This window comes from Lemur catta, chromosome 9 (genome assembly GCF_020740605.2).
Source record: "Lemur catta isolate mLemCat1 chromosome 9, mLemCat1.pri, whole genome shotgun sequence".
In the NCBI taxonomy this organism is placed as follows: domain Eukaryota; kingdom Metazoa; phylum Chordata; class Mammalia; order Primates; family Lemuridae; genus Lemur; species Lemur catta.
Genome location: NC_059136.1, coordinates 33750374 through 33768580, shown reverse-complemented (window position 1 = coordinate 33768580; position 18207 = coordinate 33750374). Strand labels below are relative to the sequence as shown.

The 18207-nt window shown below is 43.9% G+C and overlaps 1 protein-coding gene across 3 annotated transcripts in view; it reads right to left on the bottom strand.

Annotated features, from left to right (window-relative positions):
• Positions 1 to 18207, bottom strand: part of ASAP1 (ArfGAP with SH3 domain, ankyrin repeat and PH domain 1) — a 335586-nt gene that overhangs the window by 264712 nt on the left and 52667 nt on the right. For all 3 annotated transcript variants that reach the window (XM_045561537.1, XM_045561534.1, XM_045561535.1), the window contains one exon: positions 192 to 318. In XM_045561537.1, coding sequence (XP_045417493.1) covers positions 192 to 318 — 127 coding nt within the window. The remainder of the gene's footprint in view (positions 1 to 191; positions 319 to 18207) is intronic.

Below are 18207 nucleotides of genomic sequence, written 5' to 3'. Positions count from 1 at the left end.
CCGCACGTCTTAAGTTCCCTATTCACCTGTGAGCAGGGGGCTGCCGGAGGGGGTGTGGCTCCCCCAGCCCCCAACACCCACTTCCCTCCCCAGCTCAGAAACCAAAAGACTATCCAACCGCGAGGCAGCGGCTGCGAGCGGGGACAGCGAGCGTCCTCGCAGCCGGGCCGGGGTGCCTGGCGCCGACCTACCTCCTCCAGCAGCGTGACGGTGTTCCTGCAGTTGTGCAGTCGCGTGGTGAAGCTGGACGTGGTGGGCGAGTTGTAGTCCTCGGTGGTCTCGGCGATGAACTCGGAGACGGAGATCTGGTCCGGCATCCTGCCGGGGGGGCGAGACACAAGCGAGGGCGGGGGGTGAGTCACGGCGCAGGCTCCCGGGGCCGCGGGCCGCCCGGCGGCTCATGAACGCCCCGCGCGCAGCCCGCCACCCGCCGCCTGCCGCCCGGCCTGGCGCGCAGCTCCTGTCCCCGGCGGCGGCTGGAGGAAGGGCGGGCGGAGGCAGGCGGCTGCGGCGCTCGGCGCGGGGCCCTTCAAACTCCGAGCCGCGCGCGAGGCAGGGGGCTCTCCAGGACCCGCCTCCCTCTGCTCATGCCGGCGGCGGCGACGGCGGCTCTCGGCGGCGGGGGAGGGGACGCAGCTGCGGCGCGGGGTCGGGTCTGCGCTCCGCCAGCCGCCGGGGCGTCCGCGGGCCGGGCAGCTCTGGGCGGCCGGCGATGCCTCCTCAGACGCTCTGACAGGCGGCGGCGAGGGCCCGACTGACGGGGCGCACACTCCCGCGGTCGGGCGGCGCTCCCGCTCCAGTCACGGGGACAAACAAGGAAGTGCTCTGCGCACGCGCCGCCGCCCCCCCGCCGCGGCCCCCGCCCCGCCCCCAGCCCGCCCCCGCCCGCGCCCGCACCGCCTCCCGGGCCTCGCGCCGACGCGCGCGCCGCGGAAACCCGCGTCCCCGAGCCGCCCCCGGAGCGGTTACTTCAGCGAGCTCGTTACGCGAGCGTTTTGCAAGAAGGGGGACCAAAAAAAGTTGTGCGTGTTCTTTTTTAGTTCGGTGTGGGTGCAGGAAGCGAGGCCGTGCGAGCCGCCTCCCGCGCCGAGGGCTGCGGGCCGAGCGCAGGGGGCGCGGGGCGGCCCCTTGGGGCCGGGGCTTGGAGCTGCCCGCTCGCCCGCTCCCGCCCTCCTCGCCTGCCCGCCTCCCTCCCCGGGCAGGGCGCTCATCGCCGTTGGAAGGTGAGTTTTGTGCAGCGTGCTTAGGTAGCTAAAATGCAGAGTGAAGACAAATGAATTGGTATTGTTGTTACAATTTTCTAATCTTTCCTTTGCACTTTTTTTTAACCTGGAGGAAAGAGTCAGGGAGTGTGAAAAGCATTACCCGAGCTGCAAATGGTGTTCAACGCTAAGTAGATGCCACATTTCGTTGGAAAAAGTACCAACACATAGCTCACTCCTCGGCCCCAGTAGATGGCTATTTTTAAAACTAGCTCAATCTACTTAATCCAAAGAATCTATCTAATTTCTCACCATTGATTGAGGGTGAAATTGGGTTTTTAAAAAAACCTAGGCCTTTAGGAAGCACCGCAGGACTGGTACCTGTAATTCAAACCAAGGGAGCCTTGGATAGCAGCCTGGTAGCTGGTCTCCCTCCGAGTGGAAGGCTGGCCCTGCGGCCTGCCCCAGGATTGAGTTTCTGCCATCTCTTATGGTTATGTCTGTCCTCTGATCCTTACCCTTGACTACAAGGGAGTGCCCCAAGACAGAGATTTTTGTTTTAGCATTGGGCCCAAGAAGTAGCAGAGTGATTGTCAAATGAAAATGTATCACCTCATTAACCATCAACAAATGCTTACTAAGCACCTATTATGTACCTTGGAGCTTCAGTAATGACAATGCCCCCTGCTCTCATGGAGCTAGTAGGGAAATAGACAACTAACAAATATATAAAGTGGAGCAAATATAAAGTCAGAAAGTGATGAAATTACTGTACTATAAAGAAAGTTCAGAGGCCTGACAAGTTCACATCTCGAGGAGAAGAGAATGAGAGGGATGTGCCACACATACCCTAGTGGCTATGGGATCTTGGGCCCTCATGAAGGCAGAAGAGGCTGTTACCTTGAGTTAAAGGATAATAGATGAGAAAGTACTTTGTGCACAGGAAAACCATTATGAAAGTATGAGATGTTTATCTCCCTGTATTGGCAGTACTGAACTTGGGCCTCCAGCAAGATGCTCATCAGTGTCCTCTAAGAGTCCATGCTTCAGATTGGCAAAGGTTCCAGGCTCACTAAAGGAAGAATCTTGTCCTTACAAGATTGTACAAGAATAAATATTCTTCCCTGGCAAAGTGAAGTGTTGAGAAATTACCTTCAAGAGGCATTCTTTAAAAAAATTAGTAAATAAACAGGCATCCACTTTCTTCTCATTAGCACTTTAAAGCTTGGTTTAGGACACCCCAAGTTTGAAGCTCAGGGGAGAAAGGCAGATGGAGATAGCAGGCAGCTGAAGATCCATACCTGGAGGCCGCTTGCTCATGTGCAGTAGTTGACAGAACATGGTCTTTTGAAGAAGTATAAGCCACCCACACAGGAGAAAATGCTACCTTTTCTCCCCACAGTCTAACAAAGTTTCCCTGCACCTGGAAAGTTCTGTGACTTGGAACAAATATGTCCCCTACTAGCTTGGGCTAATTAAGCTCTCTGAGCCTCAGGAACCCCATGCTACCCCATGGAGCATTCATAACATAACACCCAGTGCTTAGAGTTCACTCCAAGAAGGCCTTCCTTCCTCTAGGCTGCAAACAAATTCAGACTTAGATTTTTGCATTTATTCTATTTTCCCCTCTATTCCCAGTTGTCATTGAGCATCTGTCACCTCCACTGGGCTGGTAGCGCCTTCCATCGTCTATATCTGGTATATAGTAAACACTCAATAAATATGAGCCGCTATTAAAAGCCTAGAGTTGATGTGTAATTGCCTCAGTTCCAGAAGGCTTTGGGTTCCAGAGCTTTCTCTCCTAATAACTGGTGCTGTCATCTTGGGCCTTAGTGCCATCGTTTGTAAAATAAAGGGGTGGGTGTGTCAAAATGACCGAAGAGCCCTCCCAGCAGGAGCTGATTTGTATAGACACTCAGCTCTGCAGATGCAAAGAATAAAGATTATTACAACAAGCTAAGCTAACTGCAATGGTAGACAGCTGGGGATTTCTTTCTTGACTGAATTCACCAGAGAGTCCAAACTGCTGCCATCAATTGCTGCTTCAGTTTCATTTGAAGATTATGTTATGTATCTGCTCCTCCCTCGTCTCTGTTGGCCAAGAAAAAAATATGCTAACAATGACATATTGTGCTCTGGTAAGTATATACCTCCTCAGACTGGTTTGCAATTGGAATTTCAAAGGTTCACACCTTTACCCACCATTTCTGGGGTTCAGGGGCCATAATCCTCTTTAAACTTGAAACCATGCCTCAGTGAAAACCATCTGCACCTCTCATTTTCTCAAATACTCTGAAAACCGTTCTTGGATATCTGAAAGCAAACAGGGACTGACATGGATAAAACTTAAATTCTGGATTTCTTTGCATAAAGCTGCTCAGAAATATACAAAATCTTTCCCAGAGCCAAGAAAAACATACACACGCATATAAACTTGTGCACACCTAGCTTTATATAAAGCAAGCATCATCTTTGTTGTCATCATTATACAAAGACTGTTCAGTACCTCTGTCCTCCTCATTCCTGTTTCTTACTCTGAGCACTGCTGACTGGGGTAGGACAATGCTCCTGGCAGGATACGCTTCATCTCCTTGAAAAGAGGCAGAACAGTGGTGGCTTATTCTTCTGAACAGCGATGGCACTACTGACCCTACATACTGTCATTAGTGAATCGTATCTGAGTTACTTTTCCAGTTGCAGGCCTCAGTCTTGCCCATCGGCCTTACAACCAAAGAGGTGCATTTCTAAGATGACCGACAACAAACCAGGGGAGGGTGAGTGGGGATGGGAAGTCAAGGGTGCTCTCTGGGCCCAAGAAACCAAGAGAGCTCTCAGTGCTCTAATCTACTGTTGCAGTGGGGTAGAGTGGGAAGAGAATGTGCTTTGTGTTACATGGACCTGCATTTGAATCTCTACTGTCACTTATTAGCCTTGCTTTCTCTAATAAAACACTGGTTCAGGTTGTTATGTGAAATAAAAGAAGATGTGAATACAGAGGTTGATGGATAGTGAATAATCAGCCAATGTGAATTCCCTTTTTATGTCAAAGATGACTATCGATACATCTTTCATTCCACAACTCATCTCTAAAGTAGTCACTTGGTGGAGGAAAGAAGCGGGGGCGGGGCGGGGAGGGGGGCGGCAGCTACACCATAATTCCCAAAGTCTGCAATCTCAGATTTGAGGATAGTCTTCAGAGACCTCACTTACTCTCTTAAGTATCCTTTGTGAGGTCAGATCCATTAGCAATAGTTTTGGATTTTGGAAGTAAATAAACAATATCTAGAGTCAAATAGGATGAATACCAATCAGGATCAGAAGTGAGCTGAGACCATAAAATAAAAGCCCCATTTTCACAGAACACAGTTCCTGTAAAGAAGGATGTTCTAAGTAAAGCAACTTCTAGAGGATAGGACAGGAGCATGAGTTATGAGCTGATTCTCAAAGGAGAAAGACATGTGCTTCATCTCTCTGCCATGTAGCAGCTATTAGACCTTGTTAAAGAAATTCTCTGAGTCTCAGTTTTCACATCTATAAAATGGGGGCAAAGATAGTACCTATCTCAGTATTCTGAGAATTCAATGAGCTAAGGCATATAAAATACTTAGGGTCTGAGACATCCCAAGTAGACAATATTTTTCAGATATTATTATGGGAACTTTGAAAACCTAATCTGGACATACAAATTCTGATATTTTTGCAAAAACAAAATACTCCCCAAGAACTGCTATGTATGAGACACTTTGCTAAGTATAAAGTAAATATAATAATGATCCCACATTTACCAGAGAGAAATGTGAGGATGCTGCGGTCTGGGATACTACTTTCTGAGCTCCCATCCTGGGCCAGGCACTGCACTGCTTGTTATACATGCAGTGTCTGAATCATTCACTTAGCAGTCCTGAGATGCAAGTATTATAATAATGGAAACTGAAACAATAAAATCTCACTGCAAGTTAATGTCCCTGAGCCTGGCAGACTCTAAATCCAGTGTTTTTTCCACTGCCTGCAAAATTGTTCTTTTTACTCCATATAGTGCTACTTTGTTAGATAAAATATTTTTCCCAGCCTAGGCAACCAGAGAAAGTATCCTTATTTTACCTGGTAACTTGTGAATTCATTTTCTACCCTCTTAATGAAGTGGTAGAGGAAAGGAAAGTGCTGCAGGGGCAGGAGGAGGGAGGGATGTATTTGATACCAGTGTTATACTGTTAGGCTCATGTTGCCATATTCTACATAAACTAAAGATTGCTTTTTTCATGTTCTTTGTATGAGTGCTTCCTAAGTGCACTCATGCAATTTCATGTAATAAAGAAAAAAGTCAATTCTAGTCCCAAATGTACTTAATTTAATTTAAATACTCCAAGCAAAGCCACTAGAGTGTTCTCAGTAAGTAAAGAGGAGAAGAAGATGGTTTGGAGACAAAAAACTACTCTCTGCTCTACCTCCCTGTCCTTCTGATGGAGGTAGCAACAAGAGTCAGGCAGAACGGTGGGAACCGAGTAGACATACAATGTAAATATCAACTGAATGAACTCAGGACTGTATTTCTGTTCGGTCCTATAAAAGAATAATATCAGCTAATAATTGTGCTATTATGTGCCCTGCACTATTCTGAGTCATTGTCATTGCAGGCACAACCTCACTTAATACAGCAACAATATAAGCAGGTACTGTATTATCTGCATTTTAAACACAGGGGAAACGTGAAGCTCAGAAGTCACCTTGGCAAGTAGTGGAGCAGGACCAAGCAGTCAGATTTCACAGCCCATGTGATTAGCCACAGTGCTCTGCTGGCTCTTCAAAGACAATGAATGGGTCCACAGCCTTGGGGTAATTTTTCTGTTGGAGTCTATGTGTTATTTTTTTTCCTCCTCTGCAACTCATTACAAGCCCAACTCATATGCAAGCTTGACTGGTCTGGGGAGCATTCTCCTTGCCCCATTCCTCCAGTTGGGATTAATCTTCACACGGATATTTGCAGACTAGCCTCTCTCACTCAGCCTTAAGCAACTGGAGGATACTGGCACAGTTCTGAGGGAGAAACTGAGAACTTCTCCAGCAACAAACAGCTCTGTTAGTGGCAGGGTTTGGCTCAGAACTCATACCTTCCTACTGAGTTTCCTGCCATACAAAGTTCCCAAATTGTCAATCCCTGAGGGCACTCAGAGACCAAATCCTATCCGTCTCTGTATCACCTACATCCCCCGGGAACCAAAGGAAAGACAGAACATTCCTGGAGCCCCAGGCTTGACTCTTTACAAGCACCATCTCCTGAAGTCGTCCTAGTAACCTAGTGAAGTAGCATGTTTTCTGCTGAGAGAACTCAGAGATACGCACAATCTGCTCAAGGTCAACAATTAATAAGTGGAGAAATGCTATTCACAGTCTGCATCGAAACCCTGCAGGCTTTTTCTTCCCGAGGAAGGCATTGCCTGGTACATGTTCCCTGTGGGCCCCCCATAAATGTGTTTTGAATTGAACTGGCTCCTTTTTATGAGCTACATCGGTTCTAATATAAGTAAAACAACCTCCAGTGAAGAAAAATTGTGGTGTTTTATGTGATTCCTAAAAACTTGTAATCTATGGGAATGAGGGATTTTAAATCTTATTTTATTCCTGAAAAAGAAACATTCACTTGAAAAATGAGAAAAACTTACAGAACATCCAAGTTTCTCTTTTTCTTTGAAGAATTTGTTTTAAGTTTGGTTGATCACACTGAATCATCCCCACTCATGTGCTATGTCAAGACTGAGAATGCACCTCTTTTATGGCCTTTTTCCATGGGACCATTTTCTAAGGCACCATTTTCCAAATATTTATATTTCTCCAACTAGACTGTGAGCTCCTTGAGACCAGGAGGGTTTTCTATTCACTGTTAGAGCTCCAGAGTCCCAAGTGCTTAAGAGATACTTATTGAACAGATGGAGGGAAGAATAAATAAATGAATGAATGAGGAAATGTTTACAGGAGAGGAGTGCAAGAGAGATTGGGAGAAGAGAATTGGAGAGAGCAATCCTGCCAGAAAGAATTTCAAGGATTATGTGCTTTTTCCAAGCCTTTCATTTTTCAGATGAGAAAATTGATTCCCAAGGAGTCAGATGTCTTGCTTAGCGTTCCCTGGCAGATTTGTGGGAACTAGGGACAGACGCCAAGTATCCCAGTTCGCAGGAGTTTCTCACTTCTCCACCTTTCCCACATTTCAAGAATGTGAGAAGATTCATTCAAGATTAAAGACCTTCAGAAACTCGCATCTAAAACAGATTATGTGGATCTTTGCATCACAGTATCAAGGAATGCCTACTGACATTTGTCTACTATTTAAAAATTGTCACAATATAAAATTTGACACACCATCACTTAACTGACACCCCCAATTTTGAGCAAGAAGACTGTGCCCCATGGTTCTTACCTCCTGATTTCATTCTCTCGTCTCCATTTTCTTCTCCCCCCTTCGGTCACCCCTTTTTCTCTTCTTTCCTGCTCTCAAAGCCAATAAATTCAAAATCCTCTCTCCCCCAAACCTGCCCTTCCTTAAGAGCTACTGTATAAAAGATAGGTTGTTTTATGACCTTAACACTGGGAGTCAGTGTGATATTTTTCTAAGTAACCCACCCCTTACCCCGACCCAGGGCAGCCCTCCAGCACATGGAGAGCACAGGTCAAATGTCTCCTTTTGCCAAGTCCACTTTACTCTCCTCACTGACATAGTTCTCTGCCCCTTGGTCATTTTCAGAGATGAGATCATTGCCTCCTGAATCCCTGAGGACATTCTCCAACAAGTGCAGAGGTATTAGGTTGGAACCAGTCAGTTTAGTTCTATTCCACAAACAGTTATTAAGCAGCTCTGTAACCTTTCTAGTGGTTAAATGTGTGTGATCTGGATTCAGATTACCTGAAGTTCAGGCCCAGCTCTGCTTCTTAATGGGGCTTGTTGCCTTAGGCAAGTTACTTAACTTCAGCTCCTTTACCTTTAAAAGGAAGATGATGACAAGGCATCTCTCCTATGGTTGTTGTAAAGCTTATATGAAATAATACATGCAAGATGCTTAGCACAGTGCCTGTATATAGTAAGTGATCAATAAACGTTAGCTACTGGTAGCATTATTTGCATTCTAAACAGGTGCCATGCCAGACTCTTCAGGAGCAAAGAAAAAAAAAAAAAAAAACTACCAGAGAGACAGACTCTGTCATCAGGGAATTCACATGTAGGCAGTTTTCAGCACAAATCATAAAACATTCAAAGAATTCCAACAGAAAATAAACGTGTATTTTAAAAATATGACCAATGAATGTAAAGTACAAGTAAAGGTTAATTTGATGTATCATTATCTCTCTGATTTGCCCAAAGCCCAGTTAGACCTATTTTTATGAGCACTTTTCAAAGCTGCTGATCCTCTGAATTACTACTCCAGAAGAAAATTTTGATAAATGGTAGCTATTTGTGACTTCAGCAACAAGATGTCTGTGACACAGAATGCCAGGGTTGCTGGCTCCTTTTCCTCAGCCAAATCATTTCACCTCCCTTGGCCTCATTTTCCTTGTGGTTAAAATCAGCAGCCTGGGGCAGAAGCTCTCTGAGTCCCTCAGGCAATAACATCCTATAACTCAAAAGATAAATCCTTTTTCGACATCAGTGTGACAACCAACCTCAAACACCAACAGGCCCCCAGCTTTGCTTCAAGAGCTACTGGTAAGTCAAGAACTGATCTGGAGGTCTTCAGTCTGGATGGGGGTGGGGGGAGCCTGTTAGAGATACCCTATGTCATATAAATCTGTCACAGTATCCCATTGTTTTTCAAAAATGTGATTTCACCTGCAATGTCACTGAACCTACATAACAATGAGCTGTATCATAGCAGGATTTTTTCCACTATTATGTCAAATGTGGGGCATTGCTCCATTTGAAAAAGGAAAATTGCCCACCTACTTTCTTCTTAGCATATGCTATTTGGTTAACTTCTTTTTTCAAATGTGGACATTCCAAATCACACTAGGGGCTCTAATAAAAAAATTTTTTAAAAACCTCTACAATTGCTAGCAAACCTCCTGACAGATGCATCTAGTTTCTATTCCCTGTTATTTTCTGTTTCTTTCTGGTTTTGTTTTGGAAAAATTAGTCTTTTTGCTCTGGCCTTAGAGATTTAAAGATATTATACAAACTAAATTTATAAAATTGCTATGTTTACATGAACAGCAGAGAGCTTACTGTTGATTAGCCCTGGAAATTATTTTCAGTATCTTTTGGGGTTTTGTGTGAATAAACTAACTTTTCTCCCAATATTTTGGTTTAGGAATTGAATTTACTCCAACTAATTTTTAGCATCTTGAAATTATCAGCAGTTCAGAAAGACCTTTAGGACATTGACTACATTTTCTGTCCATCCTATCCCCCCCTTTTTAGGTACTATCCCTCCCTGACGCCATCTGATTATCCAGAGACTGTCAACCGTATGCCTCCCCCTTCCCAACCAAAGGGCTGGACCGAGGCTGTGCAGAGTATTCCAGACTCCTGAGAACAGCACTGATGGGAACCAGAATAGGTATTTAATTCAAGCAAGGCCAATCAGAACCCTTCGTGGAGGACTGATACAGATACTAGGGTAAAGAGGGATATGCCTTTTCAATACAAGGTATAGCTCAAAGGACTTACTAGGTGCTCAGCTACTGGTGACCATATCTGCCACACATGAGAGAAGTTGCCTAAGAATGATCATAACCAAAAGATGATGCGATAGGGGAGGGAGAGTCCTGGTGACATCATTTGAGCCACTGGATCCAAAATCTATCCAAAGCCTAATGCTAGTTCAACCCTTGGACTTCCCAGTTATGTGAGCAACTATACTTCTTTTTTAGCATAAACTAGTCTGAGTTTCTACCACTAAAACTAAAAAGCTCTGGCTAATCTTTTCCTAGGTTCTAGTGCCATCTTCACAGTAAATATGTTATCTTGGACAAGCTATTCACTACCTTAGAGCCTTAGTTTCCTTATATGTAAAATGGTGATAATGATATCCTTTATAAGGATTGTTGTGAAGAATAGATAATACATGAAAATATTTGCAAATCATAAACAAGGTGAGTATTCCTTATCCAAAATGCTTGCAGCCAGAGTGTTTCAGATTTCAGAGTTTTTCATATTTTGGAATATTTGCATATACATGGTAAGATATCTTGGGTATGAGCCCCAAGATATTTATGTTTGTTATATTATGATATTTATATTTATTGGCCCATATTTATGTATTTATGTTTCATATACACCTTATACACTTAGCCTGAAGGTAACTTTATACAATATTTTTAATGATTTTGTGCATGAAACAAATTTTGTGTTCGATAAACCATCAGAAAGCCAAAGTGTCACTATCTGACATCAGTGCTCAACAATTTCATAGTAGCATTACTCATAATTGTCGAAACTTGGAAACAACTCAAATGTCCATGAACAGATGAACAGATAAACAAAATGTGGTATATCCATACAATAAAGTATTATTCAGCCATAAAAAGGAATAAAGTACTAATACATGCTACAACAGGGATTAAACTTGAAAACATTATGCTAAGTGAAAGCAGCGAGATACAAAAGGCCACATATTGGATGATCCCACTTATATTAAATGTCTAGAATAGGCAAATCTATAGAGACAGAAGGCAGATTAATGGTTTCCAGGGGCTGGGGGGAGGGGATAACATGCAGTGACTGCCAGTGAGTATAGGGTTTCTTGTGGGGAGTGATAAAAATGTTCTGAAATTAGACCATGGTGATAGTCACATCGCTTTGTGAATACACTAAACACCACTAAATTGTACACCTTAAAAGGGCAAATTATATGGTATGTGAATCATCTCAATTTAAAAAATAACCACTATGGTGATGCAGGCAAAAGGCACAATTTACCTGTTAATCGTAACTATAATGGGTATGATTTACTATATACAAGGTAATTTATATACATGATACTGTTTAATACTCACAACAGCCCTACAAAGTAGCTATTACTCTCCTCATGTGTAATGGGTAGGAAATTGAGGCTCAGAGAAGTTAAGTGCTAGATCCAGGGTCCTGCAATTAGTAAATGGGGGAGTTAAGATTTAAATACAAGTCTATCTGATTTCGAGTTTCGAGCCCTTTCTACTGTACAGCACTCTTTGTACAAATAGTGCTCTGCTGGATGTGGCAGGGCTTACAGGCTACTCTATAGACCCTCTGTCTAGTCTCCCTTTCTTCAGTGACAAAGCCACAGTTTGGTTCAGGGCAGCAATGTGTTCAACTAAAAGACTCATTTTCCAGCTTCCCTTATAGCTGGAGTGGCTGTGTAGCTAAACCTAGCAGAAGTGCTATGTAGGACTTTGGGGAAAGTGCCTTAAAAAGAGCTAACTCAGCTGGAGGAAGACCCCTGTTGTGCTTCCCTTCCTCTTCCATCCTGCTGCCTATAATGTGGACGTGATGGCTGACTCTCCAGCAGCCATTTGTGATCATGAGGTAATATGCTTAGGACAGCAGAATCAGAGAGACGAAAACAGCTTGATACTGATACGCATGGAGGCACCATCTGGCTGTGGATTATCTCCAGACTTCTCTGGTCTGAGAGGAAAAAAACCCCTAATTGCTAATGTTATTTGGGTTTTTGTTTATATGGTGTTGAAATCTAATCCTAACTTAATACACTGGGCCCATGAAAATGCTAACCAACTAAAAATGTATGGAAACAGCTAATCTCAGAAGTGGTCAAATTAGAAGTATTCCACCAAAGTCATTTTCCCAACTTGTCCTCTGTGTTGTAGATTCTATACTTAGAGGCTTAGGGAATCTACTGAATTATTCTGAGGACACTCACCAAGGCCTATTTTATGGAGTTACGGAATCACTGAAAAGACTGGTTTCAATTCACCAAGTACAGGCATTACATTTTATAAGCACTTAAATTTCATCTCAGGAGCTGCTGCAGAAATACAGCCAGAGAGGAGCCAACAGGCTCCCACAGAGTAAATTTCTGAAGAAGCAAATTTATTTACATAACCCCTGTACAATTTGGTTAAAGGAGAGGAGACAGGGCAGATTCCAAACAGGAAGTAAGATGGTAAAGCTCAAAGACTCCTTTGCTTTAAAATCACTCTCTTCAGAGCAACCATTTAAAATTTCAGAATTATTTTCCCTGCCAGAAAGACAAACAGCAGTGGGCTTGCCATGGCTGAAACAGAATGCCAGTTTTGTTGTTTGTTTATTTGTTTACCTAAGACAGATATGATATTTATCAGTCAACATATTATTTATAACCCGAAAGCAGGTTGATACAGTATTGTTCAGTCAAGAATGGCTTTTCTTTGGTTATCCTTCCTTCTCATTAGTGTTCTTTAGAATTCAAGCCACACTGACGTAAGTGAGGAAGAAACATTTGGAAGAAGGAGAGATTTTTCCACACTGTTTTTTTCTGTAGCTTGATATATCTAATTTTGTATGCACCATGGATGGCTAGAGCTGGTAACCCAAATATTCTTTATGAGGGCAAAAATTCTGGTTTTATTTTATATTATAGGCTGTTGTCTGAGAGAGAGAATTCCAATTAAAACTTATTACAGGCCTTCAGACCTTAGGTGGAATTTTCACCCTACTTTCTCCTTTTCTAAGAGTACATGTATATGCATGTAGACACACACACACACACACACACACAATCTCATCTTTTCTAGAACACAGGACCCAGGAAATAAATCACCTAGCTCTCTAGACAGACAAATTCATTTCTACAAAGCCCATGCACCAAAACCTATGCATGTTAATCACAGGTACACCCCATCAGCTTTCGCTTGGGCCCTGTTTTCTCTTACTTTACACACAATTCTAAAAAGTTTGCTGAGCTAATTTTTAGGCCTTCAATAAACTGAACAGAGCAGATATGTTGGGCATAGTGAGAGGGGGCTACAAGGAAGGGGAAAAAAGTACCAAGCACAAACTAGAAATTTGCTTTCACACCACCCCACAAAAAAAAAATTTCTAAATACATGGGCATGCTAAGGAAGGCAAACTATTCTACTCAACTGCTCCTAGACTTAATAATAAGTGATATTCAAACTGATGAACATTTGTTTGTAATCAAAAAAAGGTTTGGGGGATGAGGCTATAGTCTAGGAACCATGCTAGATGCAAATCTTTAGGAAGGTTTCCAATAAAACCAGCAAAGATAACATAAAATAAAATATATTTAGTGTTCCAAAGCTTCACAGAAAATGCAACTCCTTTAAGAAAATCAGCCATGGCCAAGCTGAGCACAGAACTTAGAAGTCAAAAGACCTGGGATCAAATCCTGGCACTAATATTTATAAGTCACATGACATTGGGCAAATGATTCACCCAATTAGTGGTGACTCACCCCTGTAATCCCAGCATCTTGGGAGGCCAAGGTGGGAGGATCACTTGAGGCCAAGAGTTTGAGACCAATCTGGGCAACATAGAGAGACCCTGTCTCTACAAAAAAAATTCTAAAAATTAGCCAGGCATCATGGCATGTGCCTCTAGCTACTCAGGAGGCTGAGGAGGGAGGATCACTTGAGCCCAGGAGTTTGAGGTTATAGTGAGCTATGATCATGCCACTGCACTCCAGCCTGAGCAACGGAGTAAGACCCCATTTCTATATTCAAAAAAAGAAAGAAAGAAAAAAAGACTCAACGTGGTTCAGGCATTTTTTCCTCCTCTCTAAAATGCGGCTAATAACAACTTCAGAGGTTGTTGTAAATACAAAATATGGTAATATATGTGAGAGTACAACTTCTGTGTCCCATAAGTGTTCATTGAATCCAAAAAACTGAGATTTTATTATGTATGTGAATCTTCATTGCTTTCCATGAAACTATTATTATTTGCTAGATGATGTCAACTAAAACCATAGGATAATATAAGAAATTTCATTCCTAGAAATATACCCAATAGATATGTGTACATATGTTCACCAAAGACAAGTATAGTAATGTTCATAGGAATATTGCATGTGTGTGTGTGTGTGTGTGTGTGTACACAAACACATACTCAGGAAAAAATATGCACTCTCAAACTAATAACTCCATAAGATCCTAGGGTGGACACAGCTACACTCCCACCCTTAGTCTTTATATTCCAGACTATGTGTGGTCCTGAATTTTATGCACATATCTTTCCATTGGTTCATATATTTCATAATCTGCCCTATTCTCTGAAGATAAAGTACAGTATAAATACACACACACAAAAGATCTGGCCCTCGTCCTCTTTCATTCTCTGATTCAAAAAAGGGGCCAGCTCCTCTTGCCAGAAAATGGCCCCATATTCAGGAATGCTACAATACGTGTGTTCCTTGAGCTTTCACACCTTTGCCAAGGTTGATTCCAACACATATATATTCATAACAGAGGCAGACTAATATTAGCTGACCTTAAATAGGAAGAAGCTAAAGAGATTAATTTAAACTTGGAAGGAAATTATGAATCTAGCACTTATCGCAGGCAAGGGACTTGGTGCTTTTGGATGTTTATCTCATTTCATCCTCAGCACAACCCTGTAAAAACAGAATGCCCTAAATGAAAGCCACTAAATGATTCTGAAACAAGTTCTGACTCCAAGTTCACTTCTCTTTCAACCATAGCACAGTCGAAGGCCGCCGAATGAAAGACACATTGATTCACCATGGACCTGGAAAGGATTTGATCGGGGTACAAGTTCTGTGTTCTAGTTCTTAAAAGCCAGATCTTCCTATTACCAACGACATACTTACCTATTTCTAAAACGGCAAAGTTTTGGAATCACACTCTGAGGTAATGCAGTCTCCTCTTCAGAATGCAAAAAGGCATTTAGTTGGGGTCAAGCTTCTGGTCTAGTATGGCTATATTATTTCACATAATTGCATTTTAACAAGCTTATATACCTGTTGACTTTAATAAACTGGAAGTGTTGCCCCACTCAGAGAATTGGCTTCATCATCACTTGGTTTCTGATGGGGAAGCAGCACAGATGTCAAAGTCAGGCTGACCAAGTCTGAGTCCTAACCAGTACCCACAGTGCCTGGCTTCCTTGAGAGGTGCCCACCCTCCTGGCCCTGGAAAAGAGCAGGGGCCAAATGCATCTGGCTTCTTTTCACACAGAGAAGATAATAGACCCACAGTGATTTACCCCTTAAGGATAGTGGTGTAACTGTTCACAGAGCCTCCATCCACAAGGCATCCAGGACTACCTTCAAGGCAAAATGTGAAAGAGACTTCCACCATAAAGAATCATTTGAGGTCCCCCTCCAGGGATCGTCCCCTTAGCAGAGTCAGCACTGGGATCTTAGACTAACTGAACTCACCATGGGCTGCCTTTTCTCCCCTACTTGCATGTTTACTGCCCCCGTTTCCTAACTGTTCCACATTGCGGGGCTCAGCCTTGGGCTCCTTAGCTGCCCTCCCTAGTGGGCACCTGGGAACCCACAACCGGAAAGGATCTAGGCCAATGTCATGGATGGTTTATGGTTATTGACTTGTGTTTAGTCTCAGGGCTCTAAACCCTTGGATCCTCTGGTCCTGAGGCCATAATGCACCCTCCCCTGGTTAATATTTAATTGGCCACTGCAGGAATAGACCCTGGAGAGGGAGACACTGGAGAGGTGAGAAGAGAGGCCCAAGGGGTCTGTGGGTGGGGAAGCAGAAGAGGAAGAAGAAAAATAATGAGGGAGGGAGGGAGAGAGGGAGAGAAGGAGGAAGGAAGGAAGGAAGGAACGAAGGAAGGCAGGCAGGCAGGCAGGCAGCGAGGGAAGAAGGGAGGGAAGGAAATGAGGTCTCCTCCCTCTAGTTTCAATGGAGAGGATTTTGAACGGTATAATAGAAAATGTAGGCAAGTGAAGTCTCACCATCAAAAAATAGGAGGGCCAAGGAAGGGAGCTCCCATGACTGCCCACTTACCTGCACTCAGAGCTCACCTCTGTTCTATATCCTTTAATTCTCACACCATCCTGAGAGGGATGTAAGATGATCCCCACTTTATACATGAGGAAACTGAGGCACACAGAGGATTAAATACTTTGCCCATGTCCTAACAAGTAGGTCTGTGTGATTTCAAAGCCAAGCTGTCTATAGCTGCACCTTTCCTGATGTACCTGAGAAACAAATAACAAGCGGGAAGACATACATCTCCACTCGATCTGATGTCCTTGGAGTGGGGAGATAATATACCTCCACCTCTGCCTCTTCAGAGACACAAACACACATTGACACACCATAGACAAATTGAAAAAAAAATTATAATCATTTGGAATTAGAGTTTTCCTTTCCAGTCTTTCAATCCAGCAAACGTGGGCTCTCTGATGCACATATTACAATAATTCAGGTTGTTTCTCTCCCTGTCTCTCTCTGGCTGGGAGCTCTTCTTCTGAAGATTTCAATTTAGAAGCACAGCGAGGGCCCGCTAACCACAGGGCGTGGAGATGTGGCCACAAGTTGGGCTGGGCGCTCCACCCTGAGTGCCAGCACACCCTGCCGGGTCCACACAGCCAGGCCCCAGTGGACTCTGCACTGGGTCTGCTTTTCCTTCTTTTATCTGAGGAATTCAGGCAAAGGCTAAAGGACTAGGCCCGGTTATCTCAGTAATTGTGGCCGCATGCAGCTGGTGAGAAATCAGTGCTGCATTTACTTGCTAATTAGATATAAAAAATAAAAAGTCCTGTTTTACGTTTTCACATCCAAGTTGCAAAGGGGGCAAGAGGTGTGAAAAGTTTTCTGAGAGCTACCAAAAAGAATTGGATCTCCTGAGAGTTAGAGGGATTTTGCCATCATCTTCCCCATCACAAACCTCACAAATAGCATAAACAGACAGACAGACGCATCCACGCTTAGAATTCCCGAGCCCATGTGAGATCAACAAGCAGACATTGCAGAAGGAGTCTTTTTACTAAATATCAGTCCCTCATTGTTTGTTCATGGGACACGCACTGTGCCTAGGCACCTCCTGTCTGCTGGCTTCCGTGCAAGAGGCTGCAGGTGTAAAACAGGAGTAAGGCAGAGCCCGAGCTCTCCAGGAGTCTGTGGCCAACTAGAGTGCTCAGGTGGCCCACCAGGCTCGCTCGGTACCCTTCCCTGATCTGCTCCAGACACATTTCAGGGCTTCTTGGCCCTCTGGCTTCCCGTTGGTTCAGGCAATGGGACGTGCTAAAATGCAACTGGAGGAAGAAGAATATTCGAGAAGAGGATGTTTGCCCTCCTGTCCAGGGTCTAACCCTCTCAGTGGCCATCTGAGGGCCCTCGCCACTTCCGAGAGGCATCCCTCCTTCACCCCTTCAGAACTTCAGAGGAGCCTGGGATGCCCCACTATCCCTTCTGGTTTCCCTACCCCCTGCCCACACTTCTCCTGCATTAGACTCTCCTCAGATCATCCTATTCTGAATGTGCCATCTGTTTCCTACTGGGACCTGGACTGATACAGGGAGGCAGCATGTAAACAGACCATTACAGTATAGTGCAGAACAAGAACAGACAAGTTTCCCAGCGAGGCACAAGAGTCTGGAGTCTGACTGCTTGGGATGAGCATCTTGACTCAACTACTTCCTATCTCTGTTAATCTCTATAATCCTCAGTTTGCACCTCTGAAAAATGGGGTTGATACTAGTGCCCACTAAGGCCAAGAGGATTCAATGAGATAATACAAGTAGGGTGCATCAGTGCTGACAGATACCAGCAGCACCTCTTCTTTTTTTTTTTATTATTTCAGCATGTTGTGGGGGTACAAAAGTTTAGCAGCACTTCTTACACACAGTTAACTGTGCAGTTCCTTCAACAGATAAGTGCCCAGTATGTATCTATTGAATAACAGAAGTGCTAGAAGAAATAAGCACGGGGGATATACAGGAAGGGACCGAGCAATGGTGAAGAGGAAATCAGGAAGGACCACACAGAGGAGGTGAGGCTGAGCTACCTCCTGAAGGAGGTTAGCTAGCTGGATGGCTGGCAAAGCATGTTCCAGGCATTTGTGCAGCAGGTACAAGTGCAGGGAGGATTGACA